Source organism: Atractosteus spatula, chromosome 4, assembly GCF_055471065.1.
Source record: "Atractosteus spatula isolate fAtrSpa1 chromosome 4, fAtrSpa1.hap1, whole genome shotgun sequence".
Lineage (NCBI taxonomy): Eukaryota > Metazoa > Chordata > Actinopteri > Semionotiformes > Lepisosteidae > Atractosteus > Atractosteus spatula.
Window position 1 is genome coordinate 73,722,729 of NC_142709.1, and position 23,106 is coordinate 73,745,834.

At 43.4% G+C, this 23,106-nt stretch overlaps 1 protein-coding gene across 7 annotated transcripts in view; it reads right to left on the reverse strand.

Moving 5' to 3' along the window:
- The window catches only part of atp11b (ATPase phospholipid transporting 11B), a 40,875-nt gene that overhangs the window by 2,274 nt on the left and 15,495 nt on the right, over window positions 1-23,106 (reverse strand). The window contains exons 12-31 of one of the 7 annotated variants that reach the window (XM_088913144.1): window positions 21,804-22,001; window positions 21,522-21,680; window positions 21,033-21,208; window positions 20,265-20,333; window positions 19,771-19,844; window positions 19,586-19,689; window positions 18,831-19,012; window positions 17,728-17,931; window positions 16,683-16,836; window positions 16,166-16,268; window positions 14,407-14,552; window positions 14,225-14,284; window positions 13,630-13,757; window positions 12,723-12,861; window positions 10,861-10,926; window positions 10,664-10,767; window positions 9,340-9,505; window positions 6,250-6,335; window positions 5,084-5,209; window positions 2,110-2,219 (exon numbers count right to left, since the gene is read on the reverse strand). In XM_088913144.1, the coding sequence (XP_088769270.1) occupies window positions 5,125-5,209; window positions 6,250-6,335; window positions 9,340-9,505; window positions 10,664-10,767; window positions 10,861-10,926; window positions 12,723-12,861; window positions 13,630-13,757; window positions 14,225-14,284; window positions 14,407-14,552; window positions 16,166-16,268; window positions 16,683-16,836; window positions 17,728-17,931; window positions 18,831-19,012; window positions 19,586-19,689; window positions 19,771-19,844; window positions 20,265-20,333; window positions 21,033-21,208; window positions 21,522-21,680; window positions 21,804-22,001 (2,403 nt within the window). In that variant the 3' untranslated portion in view covers window positions 2,110-2,219; window positions 5,084-5,124. Of the gene's footprint in view, window positions 1-2,000; window positions 2,220-4,597; window positions 5,210-6,249; window positions 6,336-9,339; window positions 9,506-10,663; window positions 10,768-10,860; window positions 10,927-12,722; window positions 12,862-13,629; window positions 13,758-14,224; window positions 14,285-14,406; window positions 14,553-16,165; window positions 16,269-16,682; window positions 16,837-17,727; window positions 17,932-18,830; window positions 19,013-19,585; window positions 19,690-19,770; window positions 19,845-20,264; window positions 20,334-21,032; window positions 21,209-21,521; window positions 21,681-21,803; window positions 22,002-23,106 lie in introns of those variants that run through there. The other 6 variants (XM_088913146.1, XM_088913143.1, XM_088913142.1 and 3 more) reach the window with 6 other exon arrangements.

Here is a 23,106-nt window from a genome sequence, read left to right on the forward strand (position 1 = left end):
GTTTTACAACGGCTTCACGCATGCATTTACAATAGTACTCATATTCATATAAAATTCATAGTATATATTATATTTAGCAGAGCTTTTCCAATAGCCCTTTGAGCAGAGAGACATCGTGTTCGCGGTGTGGAAAGGCACTAGGGACTACCCCGGGGAGGAGAGCACAGCGGGCTTCTAACCCGACAGCCCGCGCTCTGGACATTTCTGAACTAATGTGGAACGTGCTGTGGGCACAGCTTGGACTGGAATATTTTTAGTACTCTCTGGGCTACGAAGTGGGCCAATTTCTCCCAGTCTACAGGGATTGTAAAAGACTAGATTGAAAAGAAGTCTGAATGGGCACAGTAGGAAAGACGTCTGATCTATTACACTTACTGTTCAGACAACCGTTTTAAGATCAAAGGAGCAGGGGTTTTAAGATCAAAGGTAACCTGCTCCAGAACTGAGAACTGTTTTTAAACCAGTTCGAGTGCATTAAAAGATCAATGCAAATTTCAGACTCTGCTCTATATACAAGTTAATCATACATGATCAGCACCAGTTGAGCAGGCATGTAAGCATACAGAATGAGAGCAGAATACAGTGACAACAGCACGTGATTCCCATATGTCCAAACCAACTCAAATACACGAGTACTGAAATGTTTAAAAAATATACCTCTTTGGAAATTATTTAATATTAATTTAGTCTTAAATTTCAACACAAAGAGTAAACAATATTCTGCAAATTTGGTTGCCTCAAAAGTAAGAAAACACAGATGATCACCAACAGTTCAGCAAAAAGCAGGAAAGGAGAGAGAGAGAGAGAAATAGCAGTACTGGACCTCCGGACACTGCAGGGACACAGAGACTGGAAAAACTCATTACATGATTTACAGAGTGTAACAGAGACAGCGCCGTGCCAGTGACACCATTTAGTCTTCTCATGCCCAAAACACCCATAAGGCTTCACACTTAGAAAATTTAAACCTGCTAAAGATGTAACATTCCTTTTGAAAACAAATGGGAAGTAATTATTTCTCTTGCTACCATCCCTACCACAACATGGGCAAACCTGGACCCACACAGCAGTAAAAACAGAACAGTCTAGTCTGCTTAAAGGACAAAGAGCCTCCAGTTTCGTCTTTTCTGGGCTACGAAGAAGGGAGCGTCACCGTACCTGGCTGCTCCTTCCTAACACAAAGGGTTTCAGAAAAGAGGTCCAATTAGCAAAGTGCGCTGCTTTTCTAGAAAATAATGACTGACAATTCAAGGGCTAAGAATAAACTCCAAAACTGGAGTTTGTATTGCAGGAGAATGGTGAAAAGGGATCAAGCTTTAGAGAGGACAGGTCATCTTCGCTATGACCTTTAAAACACAATCCAAACTCCAGGCAAAGGAATGTTACATATTTAACAGTAAGAAACTAAGAGAGATGGACAAAAGGTTTGAACAAAAAGCAAATTCAAACATTCTTCACCAAGGGGCACTGCAAAGACTCCATTTTCTTCTAAATTCTAATACAAGTCAAGGTTGTTTTTTTGCTTAATGCTATGAGAAAAAGAAAAAAAAATGCACTAAAAGACATTCATAATATGAAACATGACAAATTATAGCAAAAACGTTTTAACAAGGTATCATTTTCAAGTTATGCTGAACATCAAACCTTTTGCAGACCTCGTACATAAAAACTGCTCAGCCACACAGATAAACACAGATACTGCCCCACGCCTTCAGGAGAGCAGTCATTGTTTTGGGCTACTAGTGGGAGGGGGATGAGGACAGTTGTTTTAAAGAATTATACAGACACGGTAAGACACCTGCGGGCAGACCAAGAAGTCCCGTATTAAATACAACACACGAAATACTGAACCACAGGGATCAGGAAAACTAAAAAATATATATTTTCCTCTCTATATATACTTTTATTTTTTCCCCATAAAACTAGAAATGCCAGCACACCCCAAATCCTTAGTCCTGGGGTTCGGCGGCTCGGCGAACCCCTCGCCTTCCGCGGGGAGCTTACACATCGACAGCTGCCGGCTCTCCCCGCTCCAGCTTATAGGAGATGTGCCTGCAGCAGAGACTACTGAGAGAAACTCCACACCTGCGGACCCGCGACAGCTCGCACCTCCCCATCACTCGCTCCAGCACTCTCCCCAGCGGCGCGCAAGCTGTCTGCCCGTCCGAGAAGCAGCACACCGAGTCCACGCAGCTGATGCCCTGACAGGTTTCAACAAGCTGTGGGGGGGAAGGGAGAGCCAGGCAGAAGAAGAGGAGATTAGGGAACAGGCCAGTGAGGAGTCTTCACAGAGAAACAGCCAGAGACCCTTCCCAGCTGTCCCTGCTGTTCAGACACAACTACAGGTGCTCTTTAAACTGCCACATCACTCAGCTGTGGAATCACACACCCAGGGCCCATTGGCCAACGGTCATTCAGTGGCTGATCGTTTCTGGCCAGCTTGCACCTCTGTCATTTTTTATACCTACCTGTACAAGTATTACAGACTGACGGCGCTAAAGTAGCCAATCAGCTCCTCTGCTCACAATCGGCAGTTTCTCTGCTTTGCTCAGCTCAGTCATTGTACAAATCTCTGACCAAAGTCTAAACAAGTGTGTGATGCACTATGTACAATTAAGCAGCATCAGTTCTGGAAGTGCATTTAATTGAAATACACAGACTTAACCTGGGTATATTATGGTGTTATAGTACAAACTGGAGGGATAATGTTTTGGCTTCCCTAGACAGTTCTCATTTTCCTGATTAAGTGTTAGGAAAATACCGCACTTCAGAGTCTTAAGGCAGCTGAGCTTTATATTAAATTACACTTCCACCGTGTTCCGTTAAATAAACGGAACATCAAAACTATTTTTGTATTCATTACTGTCTTTCTTGCTAATGTCAAATGTAAAAGAGTATTAACATGGATGTTCTGCTATTTAATGATTAATGTATTCCCACGTAGTGTGCTGTATTCACATAAGAAATCCCTATGGGACAATTTTAGTGATGATAAAATGGAACAATCACCTTTAAAGCTAAAATACCTTTATGGACACTGAGAAAATAACATGGTCTGGTAATGCGAGATAAAGAGGAATGAAAGAATTTGATGAAAAGATGATTATGGCAATTAAATATTGGCTGACATTTTTGAAGTAAAACAAACAGTGAAGGAGGTGAAAAATGAAAGAACTGAATTTTGGTGTAAAATGTTTTTTTCCTCCCACTGAATTCAATTTGCAAAGACCAGCTGGCTCACATCTGCAGCCTCACAGCAAAGGAAGCAACTCCTGCTCCCACTGCAGAGCCAGTGCGGAGAGCGCCCCCAGCAGGCAGGCCAGTGCAGAGCAGTCCCTGCTCTCCAGGCAGACAGTATTACTGCAGCCAACTGCTGTCAGCTGAAACATTTTTTAAAACTGCCACTGCCTCACCTTCTCAACTTGCAAAACATGAGCATGCTATTCAGCTCATGATGACATCCAGCATTTGCAAGAATTACTTTAGTATACTTTAAGAGGAAGAGCCCTAGACAAATGTGAGAACACACCCTTGAGAAATGATGTTTGCCAAAGGATTGCAAAATAAGTGTAATTTAAAGAACATGTCCAATGCTCTTGTCATAAAATATTACTAAAGAATTTCATGTACCTTCATCAGAATTACATACACAAAAACCCTTCTCCAACAATACCTCCTAAGTGATATTTTTCAACTTCTTTCCCTGTGTCTTAAGAAGGAGGTTCTGCCTGATGAGATCAATGATGTGAGACCAGGTGAAGCTCTAACTCCTGAAAATGGCTAAAATCTCCAGTCCAGCAAATGGCTCAAAGAAAGACCATACAGCACTTAATCTGAGCATGTTGTTCAGTTATTGTGGACAGCAGCAGACAAACGGGTCCTGAGAGCTGGAAGAGAGACACCCTGATGGGGGAAAAATTGGCCTATTAACTCCCAGTGGGGCGCTCACATTCCCATCTTCCTAATAATCCTTATGAAAACTGCTAAAAATGGTTCATTTTATCAGAGTTGACTTTTAAATAATCTCCCCCACATTCACAAATCCACAAAAAAACTACTCACTTGGTAGTCATGTAAACACCAATATGCTTAGCAAGAGCCATCTCAAATGCACTGCCAATCACAAAAACAGCACTTCCAGGTCAAACATTTACAAAACACAACAAAGAAAAAAATAATTTGTCTGTTAAGTGTTGCATGACATATTCTACGACCAAGCTAAATTATTTGAACTGACAGGATTTTAACCTTAAACTAGCCAGGCATTTCCCTGTTAATTAGTCTGTTACGAAGAAGCAAAGCCATCATAACATAAGCATAAACAGCCTGGTACAAATTGTACAAGGGGAAATCTAGACCAGCCAGATCTCCAAAAAGAAGACTGGTCTTATTGTTGGTTACTACAATACTGAATTCATGTTGCACTGAGATCAAGTCATGAAAAACACTTCATTTTCCCCAACAGACAACAAAGATACTTTCGCATCATTAATTTGAAGAATAGGAGTTGAAGAGCTTGAAGATAAAAAAATCCAAACCTTAAAAAAGACCCTTCAAACTGGGATGGGGGTGAGAATGCAAACTAAAGAAAAATAAGTGATTAAAATATGACTTTATTCAAAAGAACAAGTAAAAACAGGACAGCACAGGATTAATGTGGCAGTTGATTTTTTGAAAAATATATTCCTGTAGAAAATAACACGGCTGAAATGTCTTACAAAAAGTGTATAAAACTGCTCTAGCAAAAATGACATCTGGGGAAAAGACACAACATACAATTACAAACAAGTGCCTTTGAAAGGCCTTTTGTTCATGAGATAATATGATTACAGTAGGAATACCCAACATGTCAGCCACCACAAGGCACATAAGGCTCTGTACTAAGGATAAGACAATACAGCACAGGAGACCACAAGAAATCACAATATACAGACACAGGAGCAAACATGCCAGCATTCTCTATGGCTTTTCCCCATTGCCTGTCTACACAAGCTCTCCCCTGCATCCCTCCTTGCCTACACGGGGATGGGCTGATGATGGGGTCCCAGTGTGCAAGCACACAGCGGCTGGATGGGAGTACTACCTAGGGCTCGTTAGGACTGCCCTGCTGGCTGGATGAATCAGCTAACAGTTGCCAATTGTCCTCGCCTCTGCTCCTGCCTTCAGCAAAGTCATATTCTGAGCTGACTGAAATTTTATCCTCTTCCATCTAGAAGGACAAAAAACTTGTAAGTGTCAAAAAAAAGTCACTATTTCTGCATAAGGAGAGTTACAGAAAGCTCCTTCGGGATTCCTCGTCGATTGTTGGTCCTTTTGGCACCAGTGCAAAAGACCTGCGTTAGGCCTGGTGTCACGTCGGCCTCCGTGCTGAAGAACAGCAGGTGTCCGACTTGGGGCGACAGGAATCGTGGTGGCAGATAAACGTTCAAACAGGGGAGTAAAGACAAGAGAGTCGCAGGTTTTGGGATCAGAAACCACATTTTTACGATCCTAAACCGAGGAATGTTCAGATTTGAAATTAGGAACTGACACACGTTGTACTTCGTGTGTACTAAGAACTGGTGTTTTCACTGCAATTGAAGAAGCTTTCTGAACACTTCTTATTGCACAGTTATCATCTCACTTGCTGTTGAGGCATGCTTAAAAAACAGTCATTTCTTTCGAGAGCATGCACATTCCTCATTTCCAAATGCAGCCTCTTATTAGAGCTGTGACATGGATTCAGAGGAAGGGTCGATTAAACCCTTTCCAAAGCAAAGGCTGTGGCCAGAACAACATACTATGTTCTTGAAACAGCTGATCCATTCAGCTACTTCACTAGGCTGATACCATCAGTTTCACTAGTTTCCTACAGTGTCAAAAGTCTAAATATGAAACAGCCCTAAAAAAAAATCTACTGTACTGTATCAGATGTAAAAACGAAGATACTATCAATGGATCATGCAACACAGTAAGAATGTAAACCTCACATGCCCAGATGTGGCTTTCAAGCATGCAGGAGCACAATTTGGTGAATGAAGACAGATATTGTAACTGTCATGCGCGGACGCTCACTCCTCAGCTGCTGGGGAAAGCATTGAAGCTTCTAAGTACAACAGAGTTGTCAAATACTTTCTCTGCTTACATGCAAGCTAACGTAGGGTTACTGCCTCTCCACATTCTCAGTCTGACTTGTCTCTCCCTCCCCCGAATGCTGGTTAGTTTGTCTTCCACATGCAGAAGGGCAGGTGACTGGCTCTCCTACTCTACCTAATTTTTCCCAGCTGATTCTTGGCTCTGGACAAGGGCTGCAGAGCGATGAAGTCATCACCTAAAGCAACTCTGTTGGAGTACATCTACAGAGCAGACAGAAGAGGGCAGGAACACACAAGAGGTCAGTAAGGGAGAGAAGACACTAAAAACAACTTGCTGGAGGTATTTCACACACATGACAGACCAAGGTAGGAGAAGACCGATGTTAATCTGTGGCCAGGCACTGAAGAGTCATTTTCCTAGGAAGGCTGTCCAAAAACACTTCACTCTCCAAGAAAAAGAAAGACAGTTTTGAGAAGTTGAGAAATGTTTGGTAACACTTCCCGGCCTTGAGAATAAACGTTTCAGCAATGTAGAATGCAATTGATTTCTTCGATCTATTAACTAGATTTTCTGCTTTTCTGCACACATTTAACTCAGACCATCTCTGTATATACATAAGCACACAGAACACACCTGCAAGCTCTGATACACTATGATCAAAGCACTTGCATACAAGCTCTACAAATTTACAGAAGGACTAAGTGATCTAAATGCTTCAGGAATCTGACATTTCTTACACTGTACAACTGATGCTCAGAATAATTAAGAACGACAGGCACAGACTGCCCAAAATTAGCAACACTGCAGAAATACATCCTGGTTTTGAAATTCTCATTTCTCGGCTGCGGAATCACAAAATCAGCTGATTATACGCTGATTTATTAGAAGAAAAGCACCAGTTTAAAAGTGAAATAAGAAACAGAAAAAAGTGAGGGGTTTGCATTTAAAATGTCTTTTTCAGACATGAAATTCAATTTAATGTTTTTATTTATTATTTTAAGATTGTTTCATAAATTAAAGGCTAATATAGTTTTTAACATTTTAAGTTTTAGCAAATCGGTTTTCCTGTTCCAGCTGTCAGATGACTGCTGTGAAACACACCTACTCAAGATGTCCATAGGAAAAAAAAACCAAGGAATTTATGTGAAATTAATAAAAGTGGTTCCACATCAATTATTCTGCTACCTCACATCTGCTCTGGTAGGACATGTCACTTCCTCAGAAATCTAACACTTCCACACTGCCAAAGTGGCAAAACCCTGCCAGCTAGGAAGCAAGGATTTATATTGTTTGCACACGTTCATTAAGAACATAAAATTCGCTGTGGTTGCACATGACAAAATGTATTAATCGCAACCCTGAAGTTTTGTGAAAACAGCAAGTCCTGCAGGAAGCATTTTCTTAAAGTCCCTATATCATGTTCCCAATAACTTCTTACAAACTGATATACATTTTAATGCATCAGTTGTAACTCAAACATTTAAACATTTTCTTTCATACTCATTTTTAAATATCATTTAAGATATTTTTTAGATCTCTTCTTAGATATTTCTAGATTTCTTAGGATGACAATTTTCAGGTCTATATTAATGTCACAACAGAATTTCACTGTAAAACAGCAGAAAGGAGTATTCTCACGTACAATTTAGAAAGGTGAACTTCAGCTATGTTGAAATGTTTTGTTGCAGCAGGCTGTTCCAGTACCAGTATAGTATTATAGTATCGGACTCTCTAAGTCTCGGCACATTTCCACCAGCTTTGAGCTGAAAAACTTCAGCAAGTAAGGAAACATCAGTCTTCTGCCAAGTCCAGCTCTGCACTCAGCAGTCACATAAACCAGCCAGCTCTAATTCCTAGGGTGTAAAATTCGCATTGAACTCAATATGCTTAATTAAATATTGTATTAATACTTTAAGAGTTTGTAGGTGAAAACCCTAGTAGTGTCTTGTAAGCCAAGTAAGAGCCTGTTATTTCAAATCAGTGGAACATTTGATTAAGATTTAAAAAAAAATCGGGTAACAAATGGGTAACATTAGATATTTGCCCTAAGGGCACATAAATATTTTATTGCATATCTGTTCTTATCCTAACAGCCTGCGTGTGAACCTCCTCCTCTGAGAAACGCCTGTGCTGGGCCCGTAAGCGAAGTGTGTGGTTTGCATCGTGCTCGCAGAGCGCTGAACATCTGGGCAGTCTGCGATTGTGCACACAGAGCGTCCCCACACCTCACAGACCTTCCCCCTGTCCCAGTGATGAGTCCTTTCTTCCCCACAGGAGGCATAGGGGGGTGGAATGTGCACTGACACCTCGAAAATAACAGAATAACCTTGACCTAAAAATAAACGGGCTTGTATAGTCTTTTTACAAGCTTACACTTCTGGTTTCCAACTGCATGAGCTGGAGATAGGGGCTTTCTCACTGCCACTGTAAGGCGCGGTCAAACCCACAACCCCACAGACCAGTTTAAACAGTCTCCTCCAGTTAGAGGTTACTATGCCGTGGCCAAACTTACAGAATCCCTTACTGTTTCAATTGGGTGCAATCGGATGAACTTCCTTTCATAAACATGTCCTGAAAGGAACTCACCACTCCTTGTTCTGCAGTTAAAATCTCTTAACATTTCTGTCTTAGTTGTTATCTGAACTGGAGCCCCAACGATGTTCGTTAAGACTCACACCTAGAGAGCTTCAAATCAGATTCCCGGTTGTTTGATGTTGTCAGTTAAAAAATGTCAAACATTCACTCTCACGTGTTTTACATACACTGCGATAGAGATATGGCCTACAGACTACCTCCACTGATGTCAAACACTGCAAGGGGTTCAACACAGGTTCAAAACATTTAAAATGTGTTTTCCCACCTATTCAATGGCCAGAATAGCTCACAATAATGCAAATATCACTTTTCAGTGATCCAGGGTCAAAACGATGACTTTTTTGGGGGGGGCTTTAAGTGGACAGTTCAGATAAGACATGCTTTGCTGCTAGTGGCTGCAGGTTACAACATGCTAAGCCATGCTCTGTGAGCAATGTATCAAGGGTGTGTGCATGCTTTCAGTTTCTGCATGGTGTTGCTCATGTTAAATAACAGGGATAAAGAGAGGCAATGGTTTTTCCTCAGTCCTAGCTTGTGTTAACTGAACAATTTGATAGCAGTTTTAAAAATACTAATTAATCAACAATACTATATTTTTGTTACTTTAAGGAAGACGTCTTTTCAGCATGTACAGAGACATCTGCAAAGGGATTGCACATGGGTACTTGCCTGAGCCTTCTGGGTGTTTGTGGGCTGAACCTGTCTGTAAAAGATCTTCTTGATGGCATCAGGGAACAGACAGATGATGACTATGATGATAATGGCGAACCAGGCTGATCCACTGGAAAGAAGCTGAACGAAGACGAAGTACATGTCCTGTGTGTGTAAAAACGGCCTGTGAAAAAAACACAAAACAAATGTGACAAAGGACTTTGAGAAGCTACAAACACCCCCTTCTAGTGCCAAAGAACAATCGCATGACAACTACCACCGACAGGAGAGCGCTACTGCGGCTGGAGAGCTCCACTGCAGGCAGCCGTGCAACTCGGCTGTCGAGACTCCCTGTTGCACTGAGGTCCTTCCTGCACCTGCTGTGTCTCCAGCAGTACTGCGGCCGCTGCACTGAGGTCCTTCCTGCACCTGCTGTGTCTCCAGCAGTGCTGCGGCCGCTGCACTGAGGTCCTTCCTGCACCTGCTGTGTCTCCAGCAGTGCTGCGGCCGCTGCACTGAGGTCCTTCCTGCACCTGCTGTGTCTCCTGCAGTGCCGGTCACCATGCCATCCTCGACAGAGCACCCAGTTAGCTAGTTTTTTTTTTGGCTAACCCTGTTACTTAGTCTAGTGCAGACTGTCTTAGGTGTACACACAGTCCACCAGGCTTGAGTCTAGGGCTACAGCCTCCCAGATCAAGGACAGTGCTGCAGTGCGTGCCCTCTCAAGTCCAATTCTGATAAGCACTAGCGTAGACCCGGACCTACTGTGAAAACCAGGAAAACAAACTAAAACACGTCAGACAGGGGAAACTAATATTAAACAGGTCTGCCTCTTAATGAAAACATATACAGTAAACCCTCTGTTTAGGGGGAAAGGGGTGTCTATTATTGCCCGATGCTTGTTAAATCACAAATGACGTCTTTTCAGTTTAAAATAACTTTTATGAGAAAAAAAAATACTATATATATGCTGTCTGGCTCTTTTGAGATTTTTTTAATAATTGAAACCAACACTGGGAATGAAAATTGTCCCTGTGCCTTTTATATCATGTGTTTTTAAATTTATTGTTTTGTAAAACTCCACTAAAGCATGAGACACAAACAACAGTGACTGTAAACAGTTTTTATGTCCCTATAACAATTTTTCTGTACTATGGTTGCAATTGCAGGAAAAGGATGACATTTCTTAACAGGCCTTTCAATGATTTTGTCTGTTAAATCCAAATCCATTAAACTGAGGGTTTACTGTAGGCTCATGGAAGTATACAATACACAGCACATACGAGGGGACCCACGAAAATGAAGGTTTACATACAGATCTCAACATTCTTCAATACTTTACCAAATAATTCCCCCATAAAACAAGGAGAAGATGAAGTAAAAGGCGATGGAGCCCCACGTCACAAAGTGATTCATCCACGTCCAGAAGTGAGTCTCCAGAGCCAGCTTGTGAAACAGGAGCAAGAGTCACAGTTACTTTACAATTGACTGTAACAATCTCATTTTGTTTAATGTGCAAAGAAATGAAAGACTATTTACCTTTAGTGTAACCGTAATGACCATTACTGTGAATACTAAAGTGCCAAATGTCCAGTTCCCAAACATCTGAATATGGAGGGGAAAAAAATAAATGAAATGCCATTAGTTCAAAATATTATTGCACAGTAATGCCAGAAAACTTATTTACTTAAATATAATTTACAAATAATAATATCTAATATCAAGAATTAATGTGCCTTATTCTTTTATTACTGGAAGGTTGAATTACCAAAAATTACAGAAACAAAGTTTTTGAATTAGTATTTGACATCAAAAGAGAAGAACGTATTACAGGTCCAACAAAATTCACAAATATCAAAGAAGAATCGCAAGAAGTTCAAGCAACAGATGATGAAACAGTACGTGATTAAGACAGAAGGTCCAGTTCCAACGCTTCACATGCACAACAAACACTGAAGGAACACGGATCAGGAAACTAAATCCAGTTTAGGAAGCTGGTGACAGCGGCAGATGATTGTTAGAACAGAACATGTATCAAATCTGATCTAGTCTGCTCTTACCAGTTGTCTGTTAGCTCTCAAGACCTGAAGGCATGCATGGGTGCAAAAGAGGGAGAAAAGAAAAATGAAAGAAACAGGCAAGGAAGGCAAGACAGTGAACGCCCGAAGAATGGGAGAGGCTGTAAGAAAAGGGAAGTGTCTTCAGTACACAGAGCACCTCTCAGAAACTGTTTTTAAAACATCAGTCACCCCTGCCTGAACAAACATGTGACCCTGGAGCTAAAGACAAAGTCTTTCAGTTCTCTTAGTGAGTCAACCCTCAGCAGATCCTCACTACATCAGCCAGTTTCCCCGCTTTTTAAAGACAACCTGATAACAGAACTCTGGACACAAGTAACCGGCACAAGTATCAGTACTCTGAATCAAGATTATTCACAAATCCATGAAGTGCAGTTTTCTACACAAACATTTTTCAATGATACATCTTTTAACGTTATTGTGCACTCATCTTCACAATGATGGTCAATTCACCATGTACTGGTGAATTAACCCATTTAAGATGGTGGGTGCCAATATTTATATTAATAGTTCTAGAGCTATTGTTCATATGTTAAGCAGATTACTGCACTGACCATATTACTTCATTTGACTTAATGGGCCTTTTGCAACTTCAGGCCAGAATTTGCAGTTTACTGGCTTCAAATCTACAGGTAAGCAGCTAGCAGGACAGTGCCCTTGTGTGAAAGCTGCTGTTCCCCAGAGTACAGCCCACAGAGCAGCTCTCCTGCAGCCTGAGGGTGGCTTCATTGCTGTGTACAGCAGTGAGGCTGTTGCCACTGCCTTGCAGTGGGAACAGTGCTATGCTAATGAATTGTACTATTAAAAATGATCAACAGAAACACTAAACCCAGCCACAGAATTTTAACAAAACCTGGAAGCCAGTTTTCTAAAAGAAGGAAAGGTCAGGATAGAACCCCAGCACTCCTCCGGACAGAAAGACTACTGGAGGAGAAGAGGAAGCTGCAGTTTGAGAAAATCAAGTAGGGAGCTGCGTCAGCATGTGTACGCTGCAAAGGAATAGATAAAGGTGTATTCCATGCTGAAGACAGAAGAAAAGAAACCCATCATTTCGTCACCTGAAGAAGGCTCTAGAGCTGAGATGTTGTGTTTCTGTTCTGCTCTTTTCAGCATGAAGGAGTTTACTTCTTACCCTAAGACAATTCAGCTCTGGTAGGTGCTCAGACTGTTTCGGCGATCCACCTTTGGTTCGTCTTGTGTTATTAACCCTACAGGGTTTTCTGTCGTTTCAAACTTTATTTTTCTGTATTGCAGGTCAATGCCAACACTGCAGAACGTGTTCATGCACAGCTGTGTGGCCGCCGGCCGAAGCCCAGAGCTCACCTGTCCGTTGCCCATCAGGGAGGTGTCCTCCCCCATGAGGATGTAAGAGCCGAAGAAGAAGGCAAAGGCATGCGAGAACCCCAGCGCTGTCCAGTACAGAAAGGTTTTGAAGGAGAGGGTGGAGTTTTTGCTGATATCTCTGTTGGGATAGGGAGAGGAAAACAAAGATTCGTACAAATGTGAAAAATACAGCAAATCAAAATTAATGTCAATTAGGTACATCATCATCCTGTCTCAATCAGACACACAGTTTCTGAAAGAAATTCCTGCTTCATCTCTTTTCTGACAGCTGAATTTTTTGGAGCACTTGAACAGGGATTAGTCTTTCACAGCGTCCAGACAAACTGCTGAGTGATACTGACAAAGCTGCGCTCTGAATCAGACCTCTGCAAATTGCAAACTTTTCTTTGTAAGTACTGACCTGTAACAGGAAAATAACAAGCCTCAGTGTAGAAAAAATTAAAAAGAACATGTATATAAAACAATCAGCAGGACAAAAAAAGAAAGCCTTGTGTGTTGATTTGCCACAGTAAGCAAATCAAGCAGCAGTCCACCAGCAGCTATTCACATAACCGATACAATACAGCAAAACTAATATTTCTATTTTAACTATTCTTCAAGAAGTTACTCAGAAACACACTGCGACCACACTGTTCTCATCTCCTCAGTCAAAATCAGTAGACACTTAACAGATAACTGTATATCTGACTGTTACGGAAAAATAACTGTGAAGCATAAACTAACGGACAAGCAGGAACGGTCACCTTGCAATTTTAACAACACAACTCCCAGTTTTAAGTGGTACAAAGCTTTGCCGCACAGCTGGTCTACAGTGAAATGCCAGAAATCCTCATCCTTAAGTGGGAGCTCCTGCACAGGAGACAGGAGCAGGCGGCGGAGGACCCACCTGTACAGCGCTGGCTTGCTCTGCAGCACGTGGGGGTGAACCAGCTGCTCAAAGAGGCTGTACACCAGAATGGGCAGAGAGGTGAAACAGATGTTGTACAGGGTGAGATAAACACTGTCATAAAGGGTCTGGAAAACAAAACAGTTCTGTCAGGTCATGTCCTTTAGGCACTGGGACGAGCGCACAAGGGGGGCTTTGGCTTCAGGGTGGCAAGAAACATCGGCTAACTCATTCTGTGAAGTGGACACAAGGGACATCAGCTACCTTGTGACCATCATGTTGCTATTGAAGTTTCTTGGGGCTATGGTCATGAAAGACGAAGCAACTCACACAATTTCCATCTCCAATATTTAATGTTTGTTTCCATGTCACATCAATGTTTCACAATGCTAATTTTCAAAGTCACCATGGGCAGATTAAACTGTTTATGTTTTTCTAAGGCTTTCAGTTTAATTTCCAGAAGAAGTGAAGTAAAATTAATATTGCAGAGCAAGCTATACTTATGTGTGGCACCTTTGCAAACACTGAATGGGATGGCAGGAATTTCCTAACAACAAGTACAGAGAGGAAGAACGATCCACCTGAGGACACTTACTTGCTGCGAAAAAAGACAGAAGAACTGGTATAAAAACTGGGGTGTGATAAAACACACATTCTAAAAGAAAAACAGAAAATAAGAATTAAAGGGAAATACTTAAATGTTTTATCTGATAAAAAACAATCCATTAAACTTAAATTGGACCCAGTGAAGGCAGAATAAAACCTCCCACTACTTACCTTGTAGAAAAAGTACTGTACAAGGGTTGCTATTCTAATGTAGTAGAAGTGGCCGTGGACCAGCAGTAGCTTAGCAAGGAATTTAAACCTTGCAATTGCATAGTCACTGTTTCTCACTGCCTGTCGTCCCTCTTTGCCCATGATTCCTGAAATAAGCAGAAGGGAATTCGAGTCACAAGAAGATTTCCTCCGAAACGCACAACAGAGCACGGCAGTGGATGTGCGTCTGTCTTTACAGAGGCCGAGTTCCACTGGGAGCTGGACAAAAGATCTGGTTAATCATTCAGCACCGTTTCCCTTCGTTTAGGAGAGAAAATATTCAGGGCAACGCAAGTGTATTTAAGAAAAAAGAATGTCGAACACTGCCGCATTCAGCAGTATAAACTGTGTAGCCTAAACTGAAGTCTTTTTCTTTGGTTTCTGTTCTTTCTTGACAGCTTTAGCACGAGAGTGATGCCAGGATTGTACTGAAGTGGTCACATCCATCACAGCCGCACATAGCCGTCCTCGTACTGTACATAATGTTTCTCGGCCATTGAAACAAATCCCGCTGGTGACAATATCAATATCAACACATAGTAACGAGTCACCACATGATCTTTGCTGCTAGGGGTGTTACATTCAGGACCACCCAAGCAGCTCAGCTGATGAAGGTGCTCCCCCAACTCTGCAACTCACAACTGGCAGCCCCACTGAAGCTCAGCAGGTGTGAGCCTGGTCAGTATCTGGATGGGGGACCTCCTGGGAAAAATCAAAGGTTGCTGCTGGAAGACGTGTTAGTGGGGCCAGCAGGGGGCGCTCACCCTGCAGTCCATGTGGGTCCTAATAAAGTGATGGGGACACTGTACTGTAAACAGGCGCCGTCCTTCAGATGAGATGTAAAACCGAGTTCCTGACTCTGTGGTCATTAAAAATCCCAGGGCGTTTCTCCATAAGAGTAGGGGTATAACCCTGGCGTCCTGGCCAAAATTCCCATTGGCCCTTACCAATCATGGCCTCCTAATAAACCCCATCTATGAATTAGCTTCATTACTCTGTTCTCCTTCCCACTGAGAGCTGGTGTGTGGGGAGCGGACTGGTGCATCATCCAGGTGGGGCTGCACACTGGTGGTGGTGGAGGGGATCCCCATTACCTGTAAAGCGCTTTGAGAGGAGTGTCCAGAAAAGCGCTATATAAGTGTAAGCAATAATAATAATAATAGCTTTCCAATCAGGGTCATGTCACTATCTGACGGACAGGGACGCCCAAGCCAGGGCTCTGTTAGCTCCTGGTGAAACAGTGCCCCCTGTGGCTTCTCGGGCCCCTGCGGGAGGGTGGTGCTCTCGGTGAGGGACAGGCCTCTCCTCCAATTAGCACTGAAGCTCTGGCACAGGGTGAACATGGGAAAACAGGGAGACTCGAAGGCGACTGGCTACAGTCCTCACTCTCCCTGGGCCCATAGCTGTGAGCCAAGAGATGAAAACAAAACTGGGGTAGGGAGTGGGCAGTTATACAACAAAAATCAGAAAAAGTGCCAAAAAATAATAAACAGGCATGTTGGAACATGAATCAATTTCATATTTTAACTGATGTAAAAAAACAACTGAATTTGCATGAATGGATTATCAATGTCTTTTGAGGGCACATAGGGGTGAGCGCTGAGAACATACCATAAAAAAGTCAAGATCATTACGAAACAAAAAAATGCAGGCATTAAGTTAAAACCAATAAGGAAGACGCTCGTTCGTTAATATCCTCAGAAATCTGAGCCATACTTACCGATCCCAACATGGGCTTCCTGAATCATACTGACATCATTGGCTCCATCTCCAATTGCCAAGGTAATGGGCTTCTCCGGGCATGTCTTTATCAGCCTCACGACCTGTGAAACATGGAGGAAAGCCAGAGACTCAATGCACATCCATGTACACTGAGCAACACATTTCAGATCATGTCAACTAACAGAAGGTGCCTTATTATTAAACAGGGCTTCCAAACTATATCTCACTTGTTGCCTGTTCTAAATGCTTGGCAATTGCACTTACAATGCTAACCAGATTATTTTTACGTACCATGTAAAAATAACTAGAATAACTACTTTCTCACAATTTCTGATGATTTCATGAATCGTTCTATCCAAGAAAAATTGCAAGTCGTCTGGATTTTGAAGGACCACGGCATCAGCATGAAGAAATACACGGTTAACGCTCCTCTAACTCTCAGGCTGTCTTACCGGTCTCGGCCTCTCGCCCTCTAAGTCTGAGGAAATGCAAGGAAAGAAACACAATTCTCCTACTTTTGCTTTCTGCAGGGGAGCCATTCGGCAGCAGAGCACCGCCGAGCAGTTCCGGCAGACCTCCATGAACAACCTCTCGTGTTCCCTGAGCGCCAGAGACAGGCTGGCTCCGTCCACCACCAGGCCGTGCTGGATCACATGGTCTTCCTTAATTCTGCACGCAAACACAAAGCCCCTCTTCAGCCCAGAGCAGCCAAGGCAAAGAAGTCGGATTAAAACGCCAGAGAGCGCGCTCACTTCAAAACCTTTGATAGCAAGTGCCGTGCACCGAGACAGTGGAAATCAGGATCAACACGCAGCTCAACGTTACATCTCGTCTGCCTGTGGTCGCTATGAGCTGCCAAGCGAAACCAAGTTAACAAGGCAGTTTGGTGACTCTTGTGTGCCATCACAATCACCCAAACCCAAAGCCTATCCTGAGGCGTGAAGCACTCCTTCTCTCTTTAAGAATATTTCCATTGAGTTCTTCTGCCCCAAAAAGGGGAAGACAAATCAAATCTTCACTAATTTTCTTGTTACTATAGTGTTACACAATAAGCAACGCAATACTCAGTTCACAGTTGCTTATTATGTAACACTGCAGTAACAAAACAATTATGACAACCAGCTCATACAGTATATCACATTACAGAGCCTCCTTGTGACCCTCGAGGACAAGAAGAGAACAGCCTACAAAAGCTATTCATTTTCCTGCATAAAGAAATGCTAGCGTAACGTAGCGTTGCTTTCGCGCAGAACAAATCTGTCAGGAGACGATGATGAGCAATTGTCTTAAACCTGCTGCTCCCAGGCAACACCAAAGCCAGCCCTTGTGGCTGGTGTCAAAATAGCAAAACAAGAAACGTATATCAGACCATAAGAATGTTGACAAGCAGGAGGGGCTCAGTCAGAACACTTGGCTCATTTGGCTGCTAGCGGCTAATTGAACTAAAGGATTTCACTGACCCGCTTCTTGAAAGAAGCCAGAGGAGCAGCTTCAGCAATGAAGCCAGGCAGCGCATTTCAGCCCAACGGGCTACAGAAAAACGAAAGCAGTCGGACTTACCTTCTGGCAAGCCTCCTCAGCTGCTCGGCACATTCGTTGTCCGATTTCTGCTGGAGGAGCTCCAGGATGTTCATGGTCCTGTGGAAGTGACCGCAGGACAGGCTGACGCTGACGGCCGTCTCGTGCTTGTCCCCCGTCAGCACCCACACCTTGATCCCGGCCAGCCTCAGGGCCTCGATAGTCTCCTGCACCTTCTCCTGCAATCTGCACACACAGCCATTCTGTCAGAGCCCAGCAGACCAGCCACTACCGTAATCCTGATTTGAACAGTTATCACATCAGCGGCAGAGATATTAGATATTATATCTGATACAGACGTCACTGAGAACACAGGGATAAAACTTTGAATTAACTGAAAAAAGGGTGATGACTAGGTAAAAAATGTCTAATTAGCCTGATTAGCCATTTTTCCTCTACTTTCAAAGCACTGAGACAAAAGTTCAGCCGCTGTTAGCTCATGTAGCTGAGTGAACAGACTTGCTTTATGCGGCTTCAGGGACAATTCAGATACTTTAATTTCAGGATTATTCTGTCAACAGGTTTTGAGTGCAACAAAGAACAATGAAAGAATTAAAGAGAATGATCCTTTTTGGGAACATGATGTAAAATAATGTTTCTTTGAAGTCTCTTTCCTCTACAGGGGCTTATTACAGGAAGCCATTATTCTGATCACACAAGTGGATCATATTTGTGAACGAGTAATAAAGAGCAAATAAAACAGATACACTGATGGCCTTTTCCTCCTTACTACACACTCAACCGCCCCTTGCTGGACATTAGAAAGAATATTACAGTGACTGCCACACAGCGTGTGTCATCCACAGGGCTGCTACTTCAGGTTTATGGTAAGGTGACAGGCAGTCATTCATGTTTCTGATATTAAATGATCAACCTTCACATTTGAAATCAAAGATAATGGAAGTACAGGGAAGATGGACGATCACGGTACTGCAGACGGGGAGAACACAGCCGCTGCTTTTACACTAGGAAACGCAGAGCACTCATGATCATCCAGCTCCATCTGGCAATGCCTCCAGCAAATCTGGAGAGGGCAGGGGGCAGGCGAAGGTGCACTGCAGAGGAACGTGCGCCCGGACTCCTACTTGTCCTCCACCCCAGTGGCCCCCAGCAGCTCCAGGTCCCTCTCGATGAAGCTGAAGACCTCGGCCAGGCGCTCGTCCCGCTGCTGGAGAGCCGTCCGGGCCTCGTGGAGCCGCCGGTCCACCTCCTCGTACTCCTCCGCAGAGAAGCGCCTGCAGGCCACCACCAGGGTCCTCAGGCCTTTCTGCGGGCGGCCGGACAAAAGCAGAAGAAATTTAACGGCACCTGCGAGTGGCAAGGCCACGCAGCTGTCCACAGACGAAGGGCTGGTTTGCACCGAGCTGCCCGTTCCGATTCTGCGGCCAGTACTCCTGGGGCCAGCGCCCGCTGAAGGACCCTGTTCTGGTGGAAGCTCGTGCTCGCTGGCCAACAAAAGACTATCACGCAAGAGTGCCACCGACGTGGGCGCTCAAGACCAGACAGGGACACGACGAGCACACCAGCACTTCCCCGTGCCTCTGCTGTACCACCCGGCAAGCACCGCAAGGATGAGAGCTCTTAAAGGGAAAATAAGACAGGTGGCAAACAAGAGGAAGCCATCCAGTTCAACTAGGCTGTTTTGGCTGGTAGTAGATAACTGATTCAAGACAGATTTCTATGCAGATAGAAAGAAGGACATGTCCAGAGATGGAAATGTAGAAATACTGCTAGGAGACAGGTATAGATCACCATGCAGATAAACCGATACATACACAGGCAGACACATGCAGTCAGGGACAGTGAATGCACTGCGGGTACACGACACAAACTTAATTACCAAAGCAAATTCATCCACATGGATCCGCGTTTTATCTATTTCTCCGCCTTTTGTATTTGGCAGGATGGACGACTCTGCTCCCTTTGTGAACAGCATCTTTTCCCCTGCAAATTAAATACACAACCTTGTAATAAAAAATGCAATGTTAAACTTATCTTTCCCCCCCACCTAAAACACACAGGTACCTGATGGGGTCTGTAACAGCACACTCATCCTTCTTCTATTTGCATCAAACTCTAAAACATGGAGCAGTTTATACCTGTGAAAAAAAAGATGAGAAGAGATTCACGTTGTAGCTTCCAAAATGCCACAGACAGATTTCAAAACAATGTATGTTTTACCCTGTGACTAAAAATATTAGTGATCAAGTGCAATAAGAGATGATGGGAAAAGTCTCTGGAAAAGCAAATCCTGTGTTCTGACAGTAATCGCCACGTCTCCCGCTGTCCCTGCAAACAGAGGCTTGTTTCTCAGGAGCTGTCACTCTCTGCCAAGCTTTGTTTCTTGGAAGGAAAACACTGTGCAATTTAACTGAAAAAAGTAAATTAAAAGCTTTGAGTAGTAAGATCATAAGGTAAGCTTCGATAAATCTCTGAGTGGCATTTGGAAAAAAATATTTATCTTTTGAAAACTGGTTCATCTGCAGTAATAATTCAATTAATACAACAAAAATGGTTACTTCTCGGATTTTCCAAATGTTTTAATTTCCATAGTTTCTCCATTGCTTCCTGCGAAGGACACTCCCATCCTGTAATGAAGCCAAATGCACAAAGTCACACACTCGAAATGGTATTTGCGCAATGATATTCACAATTTCTGCTATAAAATACATCTTCACACCTTTCCAACAAGAATCCTGTGAAATCTTTGTAAGTGATAAGGTAAACTACTTATTTACAATTTCAAAATGTACTGCTTTAAAAATCAAAATGCATACTGTAAAACTAGTAAGAAAAATTACAGATTGTATTAAAGATGTAACAGGTAACTCACATTTTCTTTTATAAGCCCAAAAATCTCAAAGGACTCTCCCTCTAAACATCCAAACATTTTTTTCCAAAATAGATATAGACACACATCTTTAACAGTATTTTGTTGAAGTAAATGCAGCAGTATTTCTGAGTTTAAAACCGTCCTACCAATGAAACCTTCCCAATTAGAAAGATGAATGTGAAAGGGCAAGGCTCTTTCGAGTCTTCACTCTGGAGCTCTAATGGTTTGAGGCTGGGTTGAGCCACCGTGATCGATACCAGACACTTGGACACCCGTGTACAGGGGGTTGCGAGGAGCGAGACGTCCAGACAACGGGGTGGGTTTGCAGAATGGCGACTTCCAGTACAGATAATGATGCACCACCTGACTGACTCACAGCCGGGAAAACAGACGGGGAATTATTCACCTTGTCACCTCAGGAAATCCTTACTGTAGGTACGATTAATTTCCTCACCTTTTAGTCGCCTCCACTAAAGCTTTCTCGTCTGGCGAGGAGGCGTAGTACTCCATCTGGGGCGTGATCCCGTTGGCCTGCCGGAGCGCGTCGGCCGGGCCATCCATCTCGTCGTAGCTGATCTGCACCGTGTGGCACAGGGACACGGCCTTCAGGAACAGCTCCTCCTCCCTGCTCTGCACGGCAAGCCAGGCGGGCAGAAACGACATCACAGACTGCACATGGACACAGGCACCCAAGGCGGAGTCGCGCGTTTCTCGGAAAGTTACCACCTCGCCAGGACTCTCGTTGCAAAACTTCTTGCTTTTATCAAGACACTTTTGCACCATCCTGTGCTGCTGTTGAAATTAGGCTTTACTGGTATTTTTCAGTTAGGAATTAAGACTAAAAAACAATAACTAGCTCAACTTAAGCAACGTTTTCAGATGGGCCTGTTGAAATATGACAGCGTTTACAATCTGGGATGACGTCGGGTGAAAAGCCAGTTACCAGATTGGACAAGGGTCCGTCTGGAGAGTCTTCCATCATTCCTTCCGGGACCAGCCTGCCGTTAATCTCTTGGTACTTAATGCCGTTTATGGAGCATTCGCGGAACTCCATTTCATTCTCCGTCAGAGTCCCGGTCTTGTCGGTGAACACGTACTCGACCTGGAACATGCAATAGAACAGACTGAGACCCAGCGTGTGCACGGCGTCGCAGCAGTGCAGGGAAACGCGCAGCACGAGACTAACCCTGCAGCCCGTGCTCAACATGAACGTTCGCTCATGTACCTGGCCCAGCTCCTCGTTGAGGTCAGAGGTGTTCACCTGAGCCCTCTGGTCCGTCTCCTCGTGGTAGAGATCCAGGTCCCAGCCGATGAAAAAGGAGCCCAGGAACTTCTGCATCTCCACAGTCACGTAGAGCGAGATAGGGATAATGAAATTGTAGAGCACCAGGAAAGCAAGAAAATCCGAAATGAACTTCAAAATCTGTAATGCAATAAAAAGGACAGAGTTCAGACTTTACTTTCTGAGCTGTGGAAAAATGTCTCACATTTTTAACCATCTTCAGCATACAGCCTCTGGTCTGTTATTGAATTATATCAAATGTCAGAGACCCAAGCCAAGCAAATGCTTTGAAAGACACTTTTTCTTATTCCTTGTCACAATATTTTGACTATTCTGCTGTAGCCTCTGCGTGGGTGTATTTTGTAGGCCTTCTGTTGTAACCAGCTGTGATGCTGCCACAACTGTTATTCTCCCTCTTGGAGCTATCCTGACATAACAGAAAAATACATCACTCACACCTGAGGCCTTTCCCCTCAGCACATGATAATCATTATGAACACCTAATTAGACTTTACATGCTTAATAGGTCTCCATATGTCAAGCTGTCAACTTGCAAGCATTCAGGGCAGCTGCAGGCAGGGCCCCATGTTTCAGTCATCGTTCATGAGTAACTGCACTCATGCTGCCCCACATCCACGGTCTGCAGCCTCTTGTGTGCTGCTCTAACTGAGTGTGTTTCCACCCCACACTGTCTGCACACTATCAGCACATGTCAGCATCCCTCTGTCTAAACTCTAAACTGGTACTTTCATGCGGATACATTTTGAGCTTATTTGTTGAATTTCCTTTGCTTTGTTCCGTTTTCTAATTCATTGACTCATTTATTGCAATGATAGGTGGTTCACCACATACAACAAGTAGCCGGTGTTGGGTATGATACTGAACAGAAACCTTTTGTGGAGGTAATGTGCCTTTGCAGCCAAGCCGGATGAATAATTAATCACTAAACAATCCTCGTTGTGCCCGTAAAAAAAAACACCGCAAAACTGGAGAGCAGCCAGTGAAAAAGAGATCTCTCAAACACATCAGGCAGCCCCTGATCTACAGTGGGGTGAGGGATCAGAAAGTCACGACACATACTGTTGCAAAATAAAAGCATGTCCCCCATAGGAACAATGTCAATGTGGAGGGCTAAAAACTGGAAGAGCATGACCCTCGCCCAGGCGGCTGGGAGGCTTTCAGTCTAGAAGAAGGTCCTGTGAGGGACCATGAGTTAGACTGAGTGCGTGTTTCACTTGTAGCTAAA